The following is a 22,983-nucleotide window of genomic DNA, read 5'->3' as shown; positions in this document are numbered from 1 at the left end:
ATAATAAATGTGTAATGTTATTTCTCTAGGGAAACCATTAAAGCCCATCATCATGCATTGGGCAGATGGCAATCTTGGCTTGGTCAACGAGCAATGCAGATATAAATAAATCAGTCTATGATGTACTCTGCCTACTTAGAAATTAGCTTGGAAAAATGACGGGTTCTCTTGTTTCATTTTTAGTGGAGAACATAGATTGATGTCCTGAAATATATATCCTTGCCAAATCTCTTGGGTCTGATCAACATTTTCCCTGATTTTTAATATATCGGGGTCTGATCAGGATTCTGATATATCCACTGTGTGGTGCCGAGCTAGTTGGGAGCAATCGCTTTGGCTTCCCTCTAACATGACTCTGTTGAATTACTATTTCACTGGTATTATAACACTCTTTCTGTGAAATCACATCTGAAGCGGAGGTGTAAAAATCATTTCAGAAGAGAGTAGGACAAAGCGTAAGATCGTTTTTTCTGACTGCTGACCCAGTGACCATGATTCATTTAGCTGTCTCCTATATTGTCTATATGAAAACCAAGAATAATCCCCAATCAGACTTTCTGGAGATTTTTTTGCAATCATAAATCATAATGTTTAATTGATAAATGGATAGTTTTAAATAGCTGTCAATACCTTTTTCTCCCTTTCATAGTGAAATTACATCAACCTGGCCTGGGTCTTTTCTTGTTTGGTAACCTGTAGTCTCAGCCTCAGATATCACCCCCACAGACCATTGGCTGAACGTCTAATGCATAAGGCACACTTTTCTGGAAACACTTCTGATCGTCGTTATCTGATTGGTTGAATTTTACAGGATTTCCGGAAGATGTGAATGTCGCATTCTGAGGGGCTATGTGCCTCAGGTGGGGCGGCCAACTGGAGAGGTCGATCTAGACTCCCGTCCAAGGCGTGTACGTTTTCGGCATCTCTGTCGAAGGCATACATTGCTGTGGCCAGGCTGCCACAGCTCTTCACGCCATGGCCATCCTACAGGTCCACCAGGCCAAGGCGTTGAAAGAGCTCCACGAGGGTGGCTTGTGGAGCATAACCGACCCAACGGTTATGCAGGAACTCCGCACCGCTCAACATAGCATGTCACGCAGCACAAAAAGCAACATGATTGGTTGCTTTGCCTGTCAGTCAAACGGCCTATTGGGTGGGCCTCGGACAATGAAAGGGGTCAAAGACTAGGCAACATTTGAGCTTTGGCATGATGTAATTTTTCAGTTTTTTCAGTGTTTACACTTTTCAAGGGAGTCAACATGTGATCATGATGGCTTACTTATAGTTGTCTATGAACTGGGAAAGCAAAAAAACATCCTCATTCAAAAATCTTTAAATTTCATCATGGTGCCAATATTTTGAAAGCTCAAACCTTGTTTTTTATCCTTGAGCTGATATTAACATATCCATGCCTTTAATGAGTTGCTGAAGTGTGTGATTTGAGACTCATAGCTACCTGAAGGTTAAACTGCCCCATAGCTCATTGTAAAACAAAGATGTTTTTGCATAATAAATTAGACAATCTTTAATTACAACTGAGGCACACAGTGATAAAATGATACATGGTATTAGAATGTACACAATGAATTGACAAGTCAAATCACAGCAGGTGTTAATATTTTTCTCTGTATATAGACAAATGAAAAGTCGTCTCACTAATGCAGAAAGTTTGATGAGCAATGGCAGTCGCTCTTCAGCTGACACAAGGATCAGTCAAAGTGAATAGCAACCACATTTTAAATGAGCTTAACGTTCTGGATATGATTAACAGGTTTCGTTGACATCGCCTGGGGTATCTGAGACACTTTACTTGTTTGTTATCAAAATAATTGTGTGTATTCTGATCGCTCTTTTAATATCTCAAGGGTTATTTCTATCTGGAAGTGAAAAGATCTCATATCACAGTCATCTGTATTCAGTGTAATGGTCTTGTTCTGAATTTTACACAGAGTTAGATTCTGTTCAGGGAGTGTTTCAGCTGAATGGTGGAACACAATCTATTTTTATACGAGAAGTGTTAGGACAATTCGCACTTTGAGAAACGCAGTTTTCAGACACTTGCAATGGTACAAATAAACAACAATGATAATGTAAGACTGGGTTGAAGAAAGTTTAATTGCAATCGAAAACCCTTATAAAGACATGTTTGGGTCTGTCATTTGAATATCTGTTAGAAAAAAATTACATGTTACAAATAGTTTTACAGATTGGTTATTTTTGGATCCATTAAACAATGAACTGCCTGTTGTTTAGATTTTTGCTGTAATAAAAAAAACATTATTATTATATTATTTATAATTGTATTCATGTTTTATTCATGTTATTTATCATCATTTTGATATCACATTAAGTTTTATGTATCATGTTTATACAATATTATTTTATTTTAATGTTTAAAGCCATTTATATTTATCAGGTCAAAAAATGAATAGGAAGAAAGAATTAGTTAATACTTAAATTAGTTTTAGAGGTTTGCATGAAGTTCAATCTTTATCTTGACCTTAAAAACTTAATTTTAAGGTTTAAGCACACATTTCTGAAATATATTATGAAATATAAAAACATGACATGCTTCTTAATTCAAGGGCTACGTCTTCCAAAGGTTGCATTTGTCGGTCGCAAACATTCTCGAGGTATTATTTATTTCAGGTTTTATTAAAAAAAAACAATCAATACATTTCTGTCATTGTTCTGCCTTCTCATATCTTGATTTCCTAGTCTAGTGGCAGGATCATGACAGGGCCACATGTTTTGTGTGGAGAGAAACACATTGTCAGTCATGACATAATATGCGTTCTCTCCGGTCTCGTCTTTGGCCCCGCCCCTCTCGTTTCCTTGTTAGTCTCATTACCCGCACCTGCTCATTGTTATCTCCTTTGTTAGTCTCCCTACTTAATGCCCTCATGTCTATTGTCTTGTGCTTGTTCGTTGTACTAGTTTCCGTGTTCTATGTACCTTGTAGCCATGCGTTAATTTTGCCTTGCCATTACCTACCCCTGCCTTGCCTTTACCTACCCTTGCCTCACTTTGCCTTTTAAGACATTGTGTCGTTGTCTTTATTACATTTTTGCCTCCCTTGTGGGAAGTGTTTGTTTTCAGTTTTCAGTTTTGTATTTTAGTCTTGTCAGTGTTTTCCCACATCGTGGGTGTTTGTTTTGTGTTTTACAATTAAAGTCTTTGTTTCCCCCCACCACCTTCCGCTGCCTGCAATTGGGTTCTTCATCCCTCTGTCACACCCCCCGGTCGTGACAGTTCATCACAATTTCAGGGTAACACTATAGTGCAATGATTACGTCATAAGATAAATAAATACATTTGATAATGTTCTTTTAATTGAAATAAGACAACCTTGATTATATATTAGGTCAACAGAAGCTTTAAATGTTTTAATAAAAATGTGATAAAAAAGCAGTCAATAGGAGTAGATGAAGAGTACTCCTTTTTTGTTACAGGTCCAATGAAGACCCCTGAGCATGCTTTAAGCTGAAGTTATGGTTGTGCGTAGGACCTACACTGTAGGCTCTGCGTAGCCACCTCTCCAAAAATGTAACAACGCGGCAGCTCAACAGGGTCCGCAAATGCTGTGATTGCTCTATTTGAACCCCTCACTCAGGTCAAAAAAACTCTATGATCACGTCATCTGTACTCAAACGCCTGTCGACGTGGACAATGACGCACATGTTTTAAGGAAAACTGGCGCATTGCCTACGGTGTAGGTCCTACGCACCACCATAACTTGCGCTTTACTCTGCAAAATCACTTCTGCTATATTCCTGCTGTCTTTAATTTTTCAATAAACTAGAAGACCGGAGCTGATCTTCTTATACTTTTAAACACTTACCACCAGGGTTTAGATAACAGATGAGTATTATGCATTTTGGGGCCATTGTCAGCCATACAAGGCAGTCTGACTCAAGATACTACTTCAGCTCGTCCGGTAAACTGCCTGGTTCCCATTGTGCTTATTGTTAAGATAATCTCTCTCCTGTGCTTTTGAAAAATGTTTGGAAATATGTTGACAATTGTACAAAAAGTCCAAGTCACCAGGTAATGCTTTTGCTGTAATGTTATGAAGAGAATCCGTAGCTCCAAGTAAGTAAATCAAGTAGTAGTCTTGTTCTTTTAATTATCTTGTAATTTTTTGTAATCTTGTGTGTGAGAATATCTATCTGTTCCCTTTCTGTCGGTCTCTCGACGTTGTGTCGAACCGACAGATGGGGTTCGCCCCTGAGAACCTATCATCTTCTGACTACTTTGAAAAGGCCAATGAAATTGGCGAATGAAATTTGCATGCCGGGCTCCGCCCCCGGATATCCGGGTATAAAAGGGGAGCGGGTGTGCTCATTCATTCACCTTTTGTTCTTCGGAGCCTTCGCATCTGATGACATTCTTCGAATTGCCGAATTCTACGATGCGGTGCAGCGGAGATTCCCCTGGGCGTCCTGGCAGTTTCTGAGGTATTTTTCTAAAAGAGCAATTTCCTCAGCGTGGCATTGCCCGCTGATCTCTTGGTTGCAGTACACTCATCGAGGACGGGGACGGACACGGTGGTTGCCACAGGTGTTCGGGGGTCCGACCACTGTGGCAGCCTCGTGGATTCGTCCTGCCCGCACTGCGGGCGGATGGCTATTCAGACGTTGCGTCACGGTGGCTATGTTCTGTCAAGATCAAGCCACCACCTCAATTGCTTCCCGTTCTGTGACCGCAGCGGCTACGGCCCTGCCGTCAGCGGCGGCGAGCAGCGAGGGTGATGTGGGGATTATCGTGAGCGTTAATCCGTCAGCCGGGCGGCTCGCGGACCGCTCGCGCCCCGTCTCGCTTGTTTAGCAGTTCCCCAAGGATGGTCCTAAGCCATTTTATTCCTCAGCCACACGCTCGGACACGAGCCGTGGAGATGAAGTGTCTCTTGCAACATCGGAGCGCGACCTGCTGGCATCAGACTCTGGCGATTCCCTGAAGCTCCCTCCCTCGGGAGGTCGAGCACAGGTGAGAGCAGACGTCAGGATGTCAGCCATGGTGCGCCGCAGCCCTGGTGCTCGCGGCTGGGTACTTCGCACATTGGGCCCGGGCGCGACTCCAAGCCGTGCCCGGCTCAAGTGCCAAGTTTTACCGAGCTGCATAAGGAGTTCAGTAAGACATGGAGCGCCCCCTTCTGCGCGCTTCCGTCTAGCTGACTCTATCGCCCTCTCTTCCCTCGGGGCAGGGAGGCAGCTAGGGACTATGTCAATGCACCCTGGGTGGAGCATGCAGTCGCGGGTATCCGCAGACGGCAGCCACCTGGGGAGCTTGACCTAGACTCACCGTCCAGGGCATGTAAGGTCTCGACATCTCTGGTGTTGAGGCTGGCAGTAGCGTGGACCAAGCTGCCTCCACTCTTACGCCATGGCCATCCTGCAGGCCAGGGCGCTAAAGAGAGCCCCACGGGGTAAGACCGACCCAAGTAGTGCCGCCGCCGACTGGCCCTCCGAGTTTCCCTCGGCACCGTCGAGGGGCTGGCATGTCAGTAATGGGTCAGCCGGGAAAAAGAGCAGCTCTCCCTGCAAAGAGCTCCCCTTTTCCTGGTAGAGAACTCAACACTGTCTCCTAGACGGCGTGCTCGCTCGCATCCTAACCCCGAGCAGGTCTTGAGGCCGGTCGTGGTAACGACAGACGCCTCCCTACGGGGTGCGGGTGCGGTGTGCAACGGGCGCACAGTGTCGGGTCGCTGGACGGGCCCCCGCCTGCGTTGGCAGATCACTGCCTTCAAGTTGTTAGCTGTCCTGCTTGCACTGATGAGGCTCCGGCCTCTCGTGCAGAGCCAGCATACTGGCCCGGACAGCACGACCGGCGTGGCGTACTAAACCTCAGGGTGGCATTCGCTCGCTGCAGTCATCGCAACTTGCCCAAACGCCTCCTCCCGTGGAGACAGCAGGTGGCAAAGCCCCTGCATGTCACATGCCCACCGGGTGTCCTGAACCAGACAGCCAAGCGCTCTCTCGTCAGTTGACGCCTCGTGGGAAGTGACGGCTCCACCCCTGGTGGAGACAGCAGGTGGCAAAGCCCCTGCAGGTCACACGTCCACCGGTTGTCCTGAACCAGACAGCCAAGCGCTCTCTAGTCAGTTCACACCTCGTGGGAAGTGACGACTCCACCACTCCGGCCGGCTTGGGTGTGGTTTGGGCGGGCACAGGTGGACCTGTTGCCTCCCTGAACACCACCCAGTACCACTGGGCACTCCCTGGTCGAGGAGAAGACCCGCGGAATTGCTCGCTCAGGAACGTGCTGTCCTATTGCAGGAGAGGCTGGGGAGTAATCTCCCCTTGCACATTGGAGCGTGGGAACCCGCCGGAGCCCGGCATGCAAATTTCATTCGCCAATTTCATTGGCCTTTTCAAAGTAGTCAGAAGATGATAGGTTCTTAGGGGCCAACCCCATCTGTCGGTTCGACAACACGTCTCGTTCCCTCCATCAGGGAACAGAGGTTACATACGTAACCGAGACGTTATTTATGATGTTCACTTACAGGATCCTGCGAAGGGGCATTGCTAATCCCGGACTTTTCCAAAAAAGTTGAGTGTTTCAGCTTTAATAAACATGTTCGTTGTAAAGAGATTAAAGCAGGAAATGTCTACTAAAACATGAGTCTGTCTGATGAGGTTACAACATTTTATGAAACAATGGCCCTGGGGTGGTAAAGTTTCATTGTTTGAAGTTCAAAAATTGCACCTGATAGTTTGTTTGTTTGTTTATTTGCCAAGGAGCCTTCAAGCATGAAAATATTACGTGACTCTTAAATAAAACGTCTTTGTAGGATCTCCATGGCTAATAACCTTGGCACCATTACCACATTTATTAGAATGGTAAATACTGAAAAGTAATTATCACCACAGTATGAACTCACTCCTTTCCCTGTAAGGTGTCCTCATCATTCCAAGGTCGCCATGCTGACACTTTCTTTCTAAATAGGATGTAATTATTTCTCAGGATATTAGATACACACCACATAGACTATGACTTGATCAAACGGTACAAAAACTCAACTAAGCTCTAAATCCCAGTTTATTATATCTGAAATGAAAATTCTGTCCTTATTTTTTATCACCCTCTTGTCATTTAAAAGCTGTATGACTTTGTTTCTTCTGCCAAACACAAAACAAGATGTTTTGAAGAACGTTGGTAACCCAACAACAGCGTTACCCCTTGACTTGTGTCCATACAATAGAAGGTATCCATTGAAGGTATGCAAGGTATGCTGGGGAAAATAGGAAAAAAAGAGTAACCGGGACTAAAACAACAATCAATTGCTGACATTACAAGCAGCTGGACTCAACGGTGATCTTTACGACTTATAAAGTAATCAGATGTTCTTGGACACTGAAATGTTGGAATTGAAATCTGGAATTGCGTTTCCTGATATTGTAAGCAGTCATTTTGCTGAATGTTTTGCCAGTGCGAATACGATCGGAGAAATGGCCTGAGGGAAAATTTGTTTGAATAGGACAGCCCTCTTTACTCATTTCGGAACTTTGATCCTGAAATTATCCGGTCGGAAATCGCCTCATGCCTATTCTTGCCATCGGTTCCATTTCATGGAATTCATGTATTTTACAGATTACATCCAATTGCTACTGGGCTAGTAAATGTTTCCAATGTTTATAAAGCCCATGAACATCCGTAGACAACATGCTGCTTTGGGGTGATGCACCAGGAAACCTATTTGGAAATGTTACAGCATTACAAATATATCTCAGAGAAAATGATCGCAATCAGCATCAAGGAAACAAATCCTTCTTTTACCTCGCCTTCAATTTATCTCATTGAGAAATGTTTGCAGTTTGCGACTTTATATTGGTTTGTGAAGTAATTAAGATGGAGAAGTATGATGAACCTGGAGGGTTTTGAATGCTGGAGTCTCCTTGCAGAATAGACCAACCCAATAAATACATCCATCCACTGCATTGTGAGCGATTTCCATTAGCACATCCATGAATTAGAGATGCTCCGATACATCTTGCACTGAACCAACCATATACATTAGTGGGCATGAAAGACTTGTTAATGGACAAAGCTTTATTTGGAGCATCTCCGTCTCATTTTATTGTAGACAGCATTGACTGACACTGGATTATGTAACCTCGCATCACAGGCAGCACAGAGAAAAGTTAATCAGCGGTGACGACAAATTTAACTTGTAAGAAATGGAAGAAGTGCCAGATCGTCATAGTCGTATTACCTCGAATGCCGACTCTGGCCGGATCAATGTAGTGCTGATACAAATGTTTTGTAGATGTGTGGACTGCACCCTAACAGCATCTACGGAGAGAGGGAGCTAATGCAGAGATGAGAGGAAGTATCAATCTAACATTATCAGTCTCCCTGTTATTTTTGACACTACCACGGACTAAAAGGCTACATTAGGCAGCCTTCACCTAGTACTGAAGCCCAGATTGTGCCAGCTTTAATCAATACAAATAGACCTGCCACAAGGCTTTTCAAGCAGACGTGCTTCATAAGCTTTTCTGGCAGAAAGGCTGAGCTGAAATGTTAGTCGATGAAATGGAAAAAGAAAAGAGCGTCGGGCGGAGTGCTAGCATTGAGATAATTATCAGAAGCAGAACAAGATTTCAGTTAAAAGGCTTGTTGTGATAAAACTAATAGTCTCACGATTACAGCTCTCTAGATCTGTTGATAAGACAATGTTACTCTGATTTTGACCAATCAACTACAATAAATTAGATCATACTACGATTTTTTTATTTAGAAAATAAAAATGCATGAAATGCGTCATTGTCCCGCTGCCAGAAAATGAGAACTTAGTTGTTAGTTACCAGAAGGTTGCTGGTTCGAAGCATCATTTGAGCTTTCATTACTGTGCCTGTAAGCAAGGCACTTAACCCAAGGTTCTTCCAGCGGGACTTACATGTTCATTATGTCACTTAGGATAAAAGCATCTGCTAAATTGACTACTCACTCACTCACCACACACTCTGAGAGGTCTAAAATATTAACATCCTTCTGATAGGACGTCCCTCATCTAGAGTAGCGCTTGTTGATATGTGTTGCACACATAAGCAGCATAGCATATGAAAGTTGTTTTAACTTTACAGTAGTATTCTTTTTATAGCAAACCATGATGAGGTTCCGGGTTTACATTTATTATTTGGCAGACGCTTTTATCCAAAGCGACTTACAAGTAGGAGAGCATATTAACATTTTGTCAACACACTAAACAGCACCGTTAGTTCACAAGGCAATGCTCCTAGGAGGATTTAAGCTGGAGTAAAGTAGAGAAGAAGACACACAGTTATTGGTTAGTCATATAAATGCGGAACAGGTATGTTTTGAGGTGTTTTTTGAAACTATACACTACTATGTGATAAGAAATGCATAAAAGTAGCAGAGTGTAGAATATATATTTTAATATTAAAATAAAAATGTTTGACAGCAGATCCCTGCAGTTGGCTCATTGGAATCAAGATTTTTAAAGAACCATAAAATCATTCATATCATCTTTATATAGTTACAGTAAACTAAACTGTAAACAACATTTAGATCCGTTTTAGACATCAGTTCTTTTAATAACTGTTTATGACTTTGCGGTTTTTGATTCAGTGCTCAATATTTGGTGCATGTTCAGTAGTTAACACTAATCCCCTCCGGGCCAATGTGTTCACTGCAGAGGAAGATAATCTGCATTTATTGTTTAATTAGTCAAAATGTTTAGCATTATGACAGGTGTCCCGGCTTAACACTACTCTAACTATCAGGGCCACATATCCCCAAATGAAGGCTTCAGTGAGTCTTTTCTCTATTGATCAATTGGAAAATACTGCTTTTCCTCAGAAGTTTTGTTATTTAACTTATGGTCTGAAATCATAAACAGTTCAAAATAAAATGCTTATGGGAAAGTGTTATTGCATAGTGACACGGGCTACTGAAGCAGTTTGTGTTGGTGTGTGTTACTGAGAGTGCCAAGGAAACATAAATAATGTGGACTGATGTACATCACATTTTAATGGAGAAATGATACATAGACTATTGTGCTTCTTGTTTTCCGAGACCAAATGGTGTGTGGGTGAAGCGCATTTTTGTTGGTAGGTGTTGTATTTCTCTAAAAAGCCATGAGCATTGGGAGCCCAATAGAGTTAAGTAACTTATTCGTGCAAGAAAATTGCACACTGTTTCCATGGTGCCCATAGGTCTCTTAGCGATAGCATGTAAGTGCCAAGCTTTTAGATGAGTGATTTTAATGTTGGTGAATCAAAATCCCACTCAGATTTGAATTAATACCTTTCAGTTTCCATAAGACAACAGACCTACTGAAACCTTTGTTTTGTGAAACTCAGGAGTCATATTGTATCATGAGTGGATTTTCTTAAAGGTGCAATGTGTGATATTATGAAGGATCTATTGACAGAAATTAAGGGATCCACTGAATGTTTGGCAACCGAAATTATATTATATTAAAGTAAAATGAACATGAGAGATGACGCACATGCTTTTTAAATGCAGCAAACATGTCTAAGCCTAATATAGGCTATTCAAGAAGGGAGGGCTCAATTATCTAGTTTTGCTCAATTTAATTTTAATGCATGAACAGTAAGACAAAGTATAAAAGCAAAAATTCAGTTAATGCGAAAAAACATGTTCGGTGTTTGGTATTTGGCATGGAACCAAGTGTTTCATTTTATTTGGCTTCAGCCAATAATTCTAATTTCGGTGCATCCCTAACAGAAACTAAATATAGTATACATAATTATGTCTTCAGAGATGTAAATAGACCTTACATAATGAAGCGTTATGTTTTTTTCACCTTAGAATGAGCTATTTCTATCTACATACACTGTCCTCTTGAATGAAATTCACCATATTGGTTCTACAGTAGACCAAAACGGACAAACTGCTCTACAGAGCGTGTTTTGTAAATACGTTATCGGCAAAGAGAAGAAAACGTGATGGCATCTTTGTCCTGTAATAGCCATGGTAGTGCTTTGAAAGGGAGGGGGAGGGAGCCGTTGGTTGCATTTGGTAACCTCACCGGTAGATGCCGCTAGATTTCACACACTGGACATTAAATGTACAAGGAAAACACAAGCTCTATACTGTAAATTCCAGATGTGAACTCCAAAATACTGTATATTGAAACTGTTGTAACTTTCAAACGTAAAGATTATCACGCTACTTTTCAAATGTAAACTTTAGTGATGCCTTTAGAACGACTTTAAAGCTACAGTGGAAGATTTAACTACTAAAGTGTTCAATCCTCAGTTCAAGATGGTGTGAAGGAACCAACATGATCCCACAGGAATTCGTAACTTCTTTACGGGTTGTTTCAATTTGTTTCAATGTGAATCGTACAAAAATAGTGAATCCCATCCCCTATAAACCCCACCCCTAAACCTAGCATCAATGGCGTGAAAGCAAATCATACTAAAACGCATTAATGATATCATACAAACTTACAGGAAATAGCCGCCTCATGAAATAGTTACAAATTCCTGTGAGATTGTGTTGGAAGGAACCCATTGTTTGAAATGAGAGGTTGAGCTTTATTTGTCCCTTATCATTTAAGTCTGACTCGAGACACTAGCAAATCAAAAAGGCTGTCATAATGTAAAGCTTGAATAAATTATTTAAAACTGCACTGGACACGACAGTAAGCTGCTGTGCATGCTGATTCTCATTTCACGTCATGAAGAGGGTGTTTCTTAAGGGCACAGCATCAAAATATATATCCTCACTCAGTCCGGTCATCCACATCTTTCACAACATTCAAAAAACTACTTAAAACCCTTCTCTTCTGTGAATACTTGACAGACAAATGAGAAAAAACAAACTCTCTTTCTTTCTCTCAACAGGTAGTGGTCTAGCTTTTGTTGAAACTAGTAACTTTGTATTAGCACCTATTGTATTATTCATGTGTGACATATCGCTTATTGCTCCCTGAACTCTCTGTAAATCGCTTTTGGATAAAAGCTTCTGCTAAACGACTAAATGTAAATGAAATGTAAATGTGAATAATATAATTTAAAACATTAAGTGGTATGTGATGGGATATATTTTAAGTTTTAATTTATTCATAGCGAGATCATTAATAAATCAAGCAGTGCATGGTTTTGTGAGGATTGGGTGGTGGAGGTTTAATCAAAAGCAAACAGCTTTAACCATAGATGCGATTAAGAACATCATCAACATCTGAACATCAGCCAGCCGTATAATTGAGTACCACATGCTTTACCTCTGGTTAGCATCAACTAGCTCTAAAACAAAAAGCACATAAAACAAATGAGCCATTTGTGTGGATGAAACAATTCCCATTAGCGCTGTTAATCTGATGGGTATTTGGGCCACTAGGGGTATTTTTAAACACATTGCAATTTGTTGATTGAAAGAACGAAGAGTCTTCATTTATTGAGAGATACAAACACAGCTACAACAGAGAGGGCAAACAGTCTGGTGGTCACTTTTAAGACCTATAATGCAGTGTGTTTAAAGGTTTGTGAGGAAAAGTATATAATTTCGCCAACAGTAAAGCTTCTTCCCAGTAAATGAGGTCGAGGAGTGCAACAGAGAATATAAACTTGTTGTACCTTGAGATTAATTTTCCCACTTTCTCCTCGGAGGAGAAAAAATTACTTTCATTATATAATTTAATTCTTAATACCTGTCAACCCAAGAGAGGTGTCCCGACAAATTCAACCTGCACTTTTATTATTGAAAGCATAACAAAACGTTACAGTGCACTATATTTTCGATTTCTATTCCAGTCACGTAGATCTTGTTTATAACTTCCTCTCCAGCAAATAGGCATGGTCAAATGAATGCAAATACATCCCCTTATTGTCAGTAGTATGGGAGATGCGAAGCTAAGAGTGAGTGACACACAAGGCCTTGGCTTTTGCTGGAAAATATTAAACCAAATGGAACATGATGGAGTCGTCTGGGAGACTTACGGTAACTTTAAATAAACACAAAAAGCTAATTGTGTTTCGCGGGTTCGCTTGTTCCCCTGACACGAGTACGTAAAACTAAAAGAGCACATGGTTTGGAGAAGGAGTGCCAGAAGAATAGCAAGCAGCTGTTTACATACCCATATATATCATTGTGATTGGCATCAGGTTATATGAAAATGATAAGGATCTGTCTGAGTCACCTAATGAGTTAATTCATCACACATGCAAGCTGTGTTAACCATAAAAATGGAAAATGTACAAATATGTTGTTTCTGGCCTTTGATACGAGAGTGGTCCATTGTATGTATGAGGGCTTGGACCCAATCTCTAATTTTGTCCAGAGCCCCACGGATTTGGGCGTACCCATAATGAATAAGAGTTGATTGTGTGCATTGGCTGGCCTTCGTATACACCTATGTCCTTCAGCTGGCATGCAACGACCATTTGCATCAGAAAGGCTGAGGTAGAAATCAAATCATTTGGCAGTCCAAATGTGTTTTGATTTGTCCATTAACAAACGGCACGATCATAATTAGTGTCTTCCATTTGCATTATCGCAGTCAATTGAACTGGTACAGCATTGATCCCATGCTGATTGGCAATACCTGCAACACTTCACAACACTGATCTGTGTTAAAAGCCAGGGTTGGTTTCTGAACCCTTAGTGAATTAAACTTGCTTGTGCATGTCGCTTTCCATTTGCAGGGCTAATGTGTCCCAGCTTTGGTTCAGCCTCCCAACATGAGGCTCTGTGGTGTGTTTAGAGCCGTTGATGGTGATGGGAGAATTAAGGTCGACTTTCGATCGATCAGGGCTGCTGCCTGGCCTGGCCTGCAGTGCGGGGAGATACCGGCACAATAGGATCATAACCTCCGTAAACCCCTGCAGCCAAACAGCTGTTGAACTTTAAATGGTGGCATGAACCTGTTACGTATTTCATGATATTCTATCCGTTTCTCAAAATGCTCACAACTCTCACAGAATCATTTTGTATTTTCAAATAAGCATTCTTTTAGTGTTTAATAATAAATTGGAATCTTGGTAACCACTGACCAGTTCCCACAACGCAAAACTTTAATCGTCATAGAGGAAACATTGTATAGATTTGTACAGAATGGAGACGTAGAAACCTGTACACACATATGCATACACACTGTAACAAAAATACAACGGTTGCTATCCTTCTTATAATTGTTCTAATCAATTTAATGTGTATGAGGAAATAATATTAAGGAATCCATAAAAGTATATGTCTTTTATGTTTTACCTTTTGTAGTTGATTTATATGTTGCTGTTAAAGAAAATATTTCATATGTCCAGACACAGACAACAGTCTACATCGCACTGCTCGTTTTGGCATCCCTGGCATTTAAGTGATTGCCCTTGAGAAAAGGGAAAATGTGTGACTTACCCGAGAGTCTGATTTTATTAAACAGTGCAGGCTTTGTGAAAGCTAGATTTAAATATTTGTGAGTATCAACTTTCATTTGCATGATCTTCAGATGCCCTGCATTCCATTCAGAAAACCATTTATAATTTTTGAATTTCAGACAAATGTTAGGTCACGTATTGAAGGAAACGTTGAATAAATAAATAAATAACCTTATGAGAAACTACTCAGTACTTAAAATATTTTAATTTATGCCTTCATTATACACCATATTATCACGTGTGCCTAATATCGATCATAACTGTGATTTTTACATAAGCGATGACGTTTAATCGCTCAACCGTGTCACTCTACAATCCGCCTCTCTTCTGTTGATCCGCCCATCCTTTGCTCTCTGTGGTGGGCACCGACGCTCCATCCACCTGTGCCTAGGTAACGTGACCACGCAGTTATTCGCGGGAGTGCGCATTTGGTTTGTGCTCCACGCACCCGCGGCTCAGAGGAGGCTGATGTACGTGCGTAACCTTGCGGGCCAGAAGAAATCTCAAGAATTCTTTCTTTCATAAAGCACCGGAATTTTCACAGGTTTTTAGTTTCTTAAGGATTTTGAGCAGTTTAAAGTAACAGGTAGGAGCAAAGCAAACCACCCCATCACCATTTTACTTCAGAATTGTTTACTGACATTTTTGCTTCCGCCTCGTTGTTTGTAAGCGAATTCAAAGTTGTTTGTAAGACATTCTGTCCTGCTTTAAATCTTTGTCCCAAGAGACACAAACACCCCGCCGGTGTTTTAAACAAATCAGAATCTTTGTTTACACGTCTATTTACATTTTCAGTGATGTTTACATTCTCACTAATGTGACTACACGACGAATGCAGGCAGATAAATCATGACATTTAAGTCAAGACTTGTGCGAGCTGTTAAATGTATTGGCACGCCGTGAACGAGTGAAGCACGCCCCCCTACGCGCTCGCTCCTGTGATTTGCCTGTTAAAACCAGGCTGAGTAAAACTGTTACGCTCGCAGAGCTCCGACCTTTCCCGGTACGAGGACGCGTCCGATCTCATTCACAGTTCTACACTCTCTTTTTACAGGGTTAGATATCAGAGATGTCCGTGGCGTAAGAGTCGCGATTCAAAGAAGTCGTTTTATGGAGGCTCGTGGGACGCAACGAAACATTTCCTAAAGTGAGGATATCAGACCCCCTTTAATTCTGAAGATAGTCCTGCTCTGGATTTTAGCCTGTTTGAAATGTGGCGTAATGTGCTATGTGCGTGATTTGGAGAGCGTCTCGTGGAAGGTGTACAGTGGGGAAGAGACTGGGTGGACTTATCTGCAACTGATCCCCGTTTTCTAAACGCGATGGACTTGGAATGAATACGAAGCATGGATATAATCTGGGAAATATTTATTATTCTTCAAGCCAATCTCATCGTTTGTACATCAGGTAAGATTTTGATAGGATTCACTTACAATGATGGATGTGTTTTGATATTCCTGATAGACCGTGCTAAAAGTTAAAACAGTGTAAACCGTGTAATATAAGTGAAATGTCCCAATCATCGACGTTCAAATTGATATTGTCGTGTGAAATAAAACTGTGGGGATGCGCAAAATTCAATGAATACCTCATTCAAGTGTAACATACTTTTTCAAAATGCATCCCGTGTCATATGATGTCGAACATGAAATGAATATGGATGTATTTTAATATGTAAAGTGTTATTAATACTACTTATCCTATATACGGAGCAATACGGTGCAGGCTACTTTTATACGCGCGGCTGTTGTATTTTTGTCGTGCCATTAAATACCAACTCATTTGGATTATGCGTAGATTGAATAAAACAATAAATAGAGTCACGGACACGGAGTTTTCACCGTGGTAATTTAAAACAATGATTTGAGAGTCGTTCCTGCGCACTCGAATGAAAGCTTGGTGATAGAAATCGGATTTAAAGCGCACATCCTTAACTGGACGTCTCTTGCGGTCACTGTTGCCCGTTTTTATCATAGTCATGCTAATACGGAGCTGAAATAAAATCAATTATAGATTGTCATTTAAGACATTAAAATGAGAGCTGCGTCAATATAACTTATTCAGTAGGCTGAAGGCTGACAGAATACGTCCAAATAAGATTAAGGATTATTATAAACTGACTAAACAAACCAAGTGCGCTATTCTTTCGTTCAACTTTCACGCGTCTTCCTGAAAGGTTTGTGAAGCGCGTCCAACAGCATCGCCCACGCGAGACTGGACATGATGGCAACGCAGCGCGCATCGCATTCGTCTTGACGCGTGGGATAGGCAGCGCTGACGTCCTTGATCAGTGTTTATAGTCTCGGAGAGCTTTTGGTGTCATGGTGAACATGTACTGTACATGAAAAGACTGGAATTGAGAAGTCTGACTGTTTACACTTATGCTTATTTATTTATTTTTTATAAATAATATTATAAAAGGACACTGAAGAATTTAGCATGTACAAGTGATGAATGGGCTTTACTGGTGTTCATTAAAAATGCTTGCAGAGAATTCAGATTTTTTGTGTTCTTTCTCATTTCTGATCAAAATAACAAATACTAATCTTAAAAGAATGATTTCCTATATTTAGTACAACTTGTAAATCTATATTGGGGTATAATATGTTGTGCATTGTGAATACTTATTGTTAGGGCTCTTCAATCTGATGACGTTTGTGTGATGTATTTTTTTCTCAAAGGACACTATTGCTCTTCCTCTTAAGCTATTTCCTGTTGTTGCTAAACCATACAAGATGCATCACCATTGTAATTTTCAAGCACTGCATTGCTATTTGGAGAGATATGGCAGTAGAAAATTGGCTAAGGCCCCTTGTGTATTTTTAACATTTTCCCCAGCAGTTTTCTTGATGATGTGTGTGTTGTCAGCAGTTGTATTGCTTTATGACAGATGGGAAATAGTCTTTTGCTATTTAAACACATTTTTACCTCTTTGTGTCTCTAGTCGGTTTCAACAAAGCTTTTCATTTAATGGAATTTCAGTGGTTTGTTTGCCAGGACAACATTCTATGTTCCAGAAGATAGAAGGTTTAATTTTGTCCCCTCAATTGGACCGTAAAAGTAACACCTTCCTCAGCTTTTCGGATTCTGGGCTTCCTGGAACATCATAGATTTTAACTGACATTTGCAAAGCATGTGCATTTGTTTAGTTATGGCAGTTAACGTTTGCTTGATGCCATACTGAATGATTTCCACACGAGCCACAATCCCAAAAAATTTCATGTCAATATCCAAATATAAACACACAAAAGGGTCCAGAAGAGACCACTTGTATATCTTGGATTTTAAGCAATGATCATCTTGGGTTATCAGGTTTTCAACACACTTGTGGAAATGAAAAATGTATCCTTGCATACAGGATACATATCCTGTATGCAAATCTTAATAACCAATAAGTTTAAGACCAAAAAGTTATTTTAAACTATTTTAGTGCGCAACTTGTAGGAAAATAGCTCTCTCTCTTCATTAACCCCATAGACTGCTGCCTTAGAACTGCAAGGACATGCTGTTGTTGTGTCAAATTACTTGCCAAAGGCTTATTCAATCAGTTTGGTGGGCAAAAACCTTGTGCCACAGGTGATAAACAGACTTGATTACATTTTTCAGGTCTGTTTGAATGGGACTGAAAAACTCAATTGAAATGTAGCAGATGCCTTGAACATGACATGAAGGAATGCATCCGTCCAGGTAACTAGAAAACATGTTCATTTAGCTGTTCTCCCACTTTATTTAGTTTGTTTTGTGTTTAACCATGTATACTTATACATCCTGAATTCTTAAACTGTTCAGCTCTTACATTTAGTCATTTAGCAGACGTTTTATCCAAAGTGACTCACAAATGAGGTAAACAATTGGAACAACATGGATCAAAAAGCAGTGAAGTGCAGTGAAAACTGGTCTCATAAAGCCTACCACAGTATACAAAGTATGTTTAAAAGAGTAGAAAAGAAATACGAGTCAGTATCCGTCAGGTGTTGACGGAAGAGATGTTCATATAAATGGAATTCATATGTTTTTAACTTGTTGAGAAGCTGTGAGACACCATGTATTATGCATGCACGACTGGAAATGGAATATTTTATTAAATATGCATCTTTTCCTTTTGGCCTTATGGAAAAAAATGGAAATATGAGTTAATGTTTCCGATTAAAGTTTTGATATACATAATGTTTCTAATGTCATGCTTCCATAAAATTACTCCTGCAGAACCTGAATCCTGAGTGAATTACCCTATGTGTGAAATCTGAATCATAAAAACCACACACACACAAGTAAAGCTACAGTGTAACATGCTTGAAGCTTCAAATGCCCCACAAAACGTCTGAGTCAAATAAGAAGGTGTGGCAGCCCTTTTAGTTTTAAGTTCTCCATGATGGATAGTTGTAACTAACAATGCCGACTATCACATGCAACGTGCTGGTCATGAATCTTTTGCTGCAAACCCACAGTGGCGAGACACCCTGACATGTTTGCACTAGCTCTCAGGTGCCCTCTGGCACATCAACCACACGGCGCACCTGGCCACTCTCAGCTCAACAAGCGACGCTCGCTGCAGCCTGACAGCGATCTACATTCCATCTGCAAGGGAAGCCACGCTGCAGCGATGTGACAGAGAAAGGGTATTTTAATGCCCGGCTGGTGCTGCTACCGAAGGCCAGAACATTAAGCGCATGAGAGAGCACTGATATCTGTAGTACAGAGGCTTACACTGGCGGGGTGATCCTGCCCGCCCACACTGGGCAGCACTGTCTCAGCCTACTAATCTGATAATCCCATGCAGATGTGTCTGTGTGTGAGTGTGCATCTGTGCATGTAGACTAAAATAAGATGAGAGAGAGAGAGAGAGAGAGACGAGAATCCAACGAGTTGCAAGATTGTCAGCATCCTGATGTGACTGTCGCTTATCCGTTTCCTTTCTGGGATGAGGGGCTTATGTCACAGTTCAAAAGCGTTTATGTATTATGGCAATTGCTCGTAATATTGTCCTCTGAAAGCATAATACATTTTTGTGTTCCATTTTATAAAAGTGTATGCCTGTCCCTAAGTGAAATCATTGCAATTGATTGTTCTGTTGAAACAGATAATGTTAAATCTGGTTCTAAAGCTTCACATATTCTCAAATTCAGCCTGTTTTGCCTTGATGCAAGCAGTCCATTTCTCGAGGGATCTAAATTCTCCACATTTTTATTACTACCATTTTTTTGTTTGCTGCTCAAGGCAATTGTTTGCTTGTATGAAATAGCATTTTCATACCATCTGTTATATATTTTATATATACAGTGGAATTAATAACTTTAATAAGATTGTGGTGCTGGGGTCATAGCAAGGCCATGAAAAAACCCTCCAATATTAAATCTAAACCAGTATTTAACCACAGAGGATTCAGATCATTAGCTTTTTGCTGGTCCGAAGCATTTACCCATTACACTGGCTTTGTACTACATTCCATTTAACAGCCCTAACAGATGTAATGTTATTGCTGGTAAATTTAGAACTGCACGAAATGTTGCACAACATATTTGTAAGCTTTATATTATAATTTGACGTGTAATGGTAAGGATTTTATACAAGTTTAAAAGATGATGATTTTATTAAGTCTAACAATGATAATGTGTGAAGGTGTGCATGCTCTGGTGACGACATATGCGAGCCGATCAACAAACTATCATGATGTGCTCATAGCGAACTGGTAGTCTGCAAAGTCGAGTCAGCACGAGCCACCCGCAGCAGCTGTCGACGATTTAGTGCCAATACAAAGAAGCACTTCACTTATATTGCAGTTGTTGTCTTTGAAAGAGAGAATTATTTTACCATAACAAATACAGCATTATTAAATACGTTTATATTTGTGTTCATGGGTTTGACAGACGTTATTATCCAAAGCTACTTTTCACATGCAGCATTCCCTGTGAATCCAAAACCCTAGTCTTTGTGTTACTTGTAAAAATACGATCCCAAGGCAATGAAGAACAAGGTCTGTTCAGAAGCTCAGAGGATTGGTGAAACATAACAAGGATGATTACACATACAGCATGTTGCATGGCCTTTTTATATTGATAAACGCTTCGAGATGCTTGGGCTTGATTGAGAGAGTCCACAGGGGACGAGCCCCGAAACATTATACTGGTGCAGCTGGATCCATAATGTGGTGCCACAAACAGGCTGGGTGAAAGACAATTATCTCATAAGTCAGTAAGCACAGCTGTTGGCAAGGTCAAGTTTCATTTATGGGCGGCATTTGTGCCTCTTACTCGTTTCACCGTGCATGGATGAGCCCCAGGACTGCTCCAGTGCCATGATGAATACTAATGGCCGCCTCTGACAATTAGTTTCCGATGTGTTTATTTACGGCATCACCTAGTTTCTCTGGGACTTCTGGAAGTGCTAAGTGTAGGTTGTTTATCACATCTGGAACGCTGTTTGGAGTGAACAAGGCTCAAATGTGTGCCGTTGCATCCTTTTCTGTAGAGTTACCTGCATACACAAGGTTCTTTGTAAATGAAGACTTAGTCCACTTAAAAATGAAAATTCTGAAACATTTGTTATTTCAAACCCTTATGACGTTTTTCTTCAGAACACAAAAGAAGATATTTTAAAGAATATTTGTAACCGAATGTAACAAGGTTCAATAAAAGGAAGGAAGGAGGCGGGAACCGGCAAACGTAAAACAACTTTTAATATAACAAAAAGAAAACAATAAAACACAACATAAACTCCAGGCCTGGTCCTCTCTTATGCTTCCGGAGCTCCTCCGTGAGAGATGCGAGACCGGTGCACGCACTACTGATACTGGTTATTACTCACGTGACCGGCCTGGCGCCTTAACCCCCAAGGCTCTCGTCCCACCCTGCTCACCACACCGAACAACAGCGGTACCCATCACTTCTATAAACAGTAAACAAATGCAAGTCAATTAATGCCGCTGTTGTTCGGTTACTAACAGTCTACAAAATATCTCAGAAGAAAGATTTTTAGGTTTGAAAGGACGTATAGGTTTGAAAAGTTAATGATAACAGAATAAACATTTTTGGCTAAACTATCCCTTATTATCCCTTTTACTGCAACTTTGAAGGAATAGTAGAATTTTTTTTATTAATTCAATTATGTAAAAATGTACATGTCAGCAATTAAAAGACTAGAATTTACCTTTCAGAAAAAGCAGAAAAAAGGTCAGAGTCTTAACATAAAACCTGAAATTACCCTTGCTGAGATAGAGTGGACAGTGTTAAAATCAAGTTAAAAAAATGTTTCATGCAACAAAATCAATGTAAAAAAGTTTTTACCAAAAAGTAAAAAGGCACACTAAAGATTAAATATGTGCACTGGAATGGATAACAGTTGCTTACAATCTGCTGTATGGAATATCATACTGTATATCCATTTTATAGCCAGTGAAGTCAAGAGACAATAAAATGAGAGTTATACCGTAGGAAAATACAACTGTAATTAAAACTCAGGGGCATTTTTACAGTGTGTTGCCTTTTAATAATGGTACCATTTATAATTCTTAATGAATTGTGTTTTATGATTTGGATGTCTCTATTTGGCTGGTCCTTTTTCTTAATTTCCTGTTCATTGTAGTGGTTACTAATGCAAACTAATGCTGGGAAAAAGCAAACCCTGTGCCCAGAATTCATGTTTATCAGGGGCACAATTGCATGTCCCACCTTTTACAGTTTACGGTTTTACAGGTTTCTTCTGCAACTTTACGCGAATAAGAGATCTTTAATATACACATTTACATGTCCCTCATGCAAGAAAGATGCTGTTAATAAAGAACATTGCTTCTCATCCTCACACACACACATTTCGTTTGCACCCCCGAGATGCCAAAGTACCCTGTGGATGAAGAATGTTACTGTACATTTATCTCTTCTCGGTATAGTACTAGTAGATGTGGACAGATTTGTCTCTGTACGCCTTTTATGTTTACGTGAAACTGTTGCTCAGCGCCTCTTTGAAAATCTTCCAAGAAGTGGGGTCACCCCGTCGGGAACGGGGATCAGAAAATTAGTGTTAATTACTTTTTGATCTATTGACACTTACTCTGCAGACATTCAATAGGTTTGTTACCTTAGAGCTGCAACAGCCCTCATATATTCATTTGATTACTCGACTCTGAATAATGCATGAGCGTGTCAGCTGCTGGTAAGCGGCATCATTTGTAAAATGCTGAAAAGGCAATGCCAGCAGCATTCAATCATCGGAATGATATTGTTAAACCAATCATATGAATCCCATTAAACCATAAAGTTTAAATCCCTCTTGGATTTAAGTTGATGCTGTCCCTTGCAGGCAGTCCCGACTCCATCTGTTGATTATTGTCTTGCAGAGCGTGAGGCCATTGTCTACTTTTTTCATTGTATTTAGCCCACCTTCCAGTTGTGAGTAGTACAAGCAGTTAGAGAGTATCATTATTGTAAACCTGCTTTGTCTTCATTGACCATAGGGCCCTTAAATTATAAAGGGTGGTATCCCTCCGCTATACGCCTAATGGATTTGTCATCCATAACGATAAAATTGAATTGCTCATCATCCAGTTTCCAATAAAACGGCATGAAGTGAACCAGTCTGAATGTGTAACTATTTCACAAGGTGCCTAATTCCTATCAATTCGTTC

At 40.5% G+C, this 22,983-nt stretch overlaps 1 protein-coding gene across 2 annotated transcripts in view; it reads left to right on the top strand.

The window, feature by feature from the left end:
• The first annotated feature begins 14,787 nt into the window (after positions 1–14,787).
• The window catches only part of ca10a (carbonic anhydrase Xa), a 144,775-nt gene continuing 136,579 nt past the window's right edge, over positions 14,788–22,983 (top strand). Inside the window, exons 1-2 of one of the 2 annotated variants that reach the window (XM_079477064.1) lie at positions 14,788–14,949; positions 15,418–15,770. In XM_079477064.1, the coding sequence (XP_079333190.1) occupies positions 15,710–15,770 (61 nt within the window). In that variant the 5' untranslated portion in view covers positions 14,788–14,949; positions 15,418–15,709. Of the gene's footprint in view, positions 14,950–15,341; positions 15,771–22,983 lie in introns of those variants that run through there. The other variant, XM_079477063.1, reaches the window with a different exon arrangement.

Source organism: Barbatula barbatula (genome assembly GCF_947034865.1).
Source record: "Barbatula barbatula genome assembly, chromosome: 16".
Lineage (NCBI taxonomy): Eukaryota > Metazoa > Chordata > Actinopteri > Cypriniformes > Nemacheilidae > Barbatula > Barbatula barbatula.
Note: the sequence above shows the minus strand (reverse complement) of the source record. Positions and strands in the feature narration are given on the sequence as shown.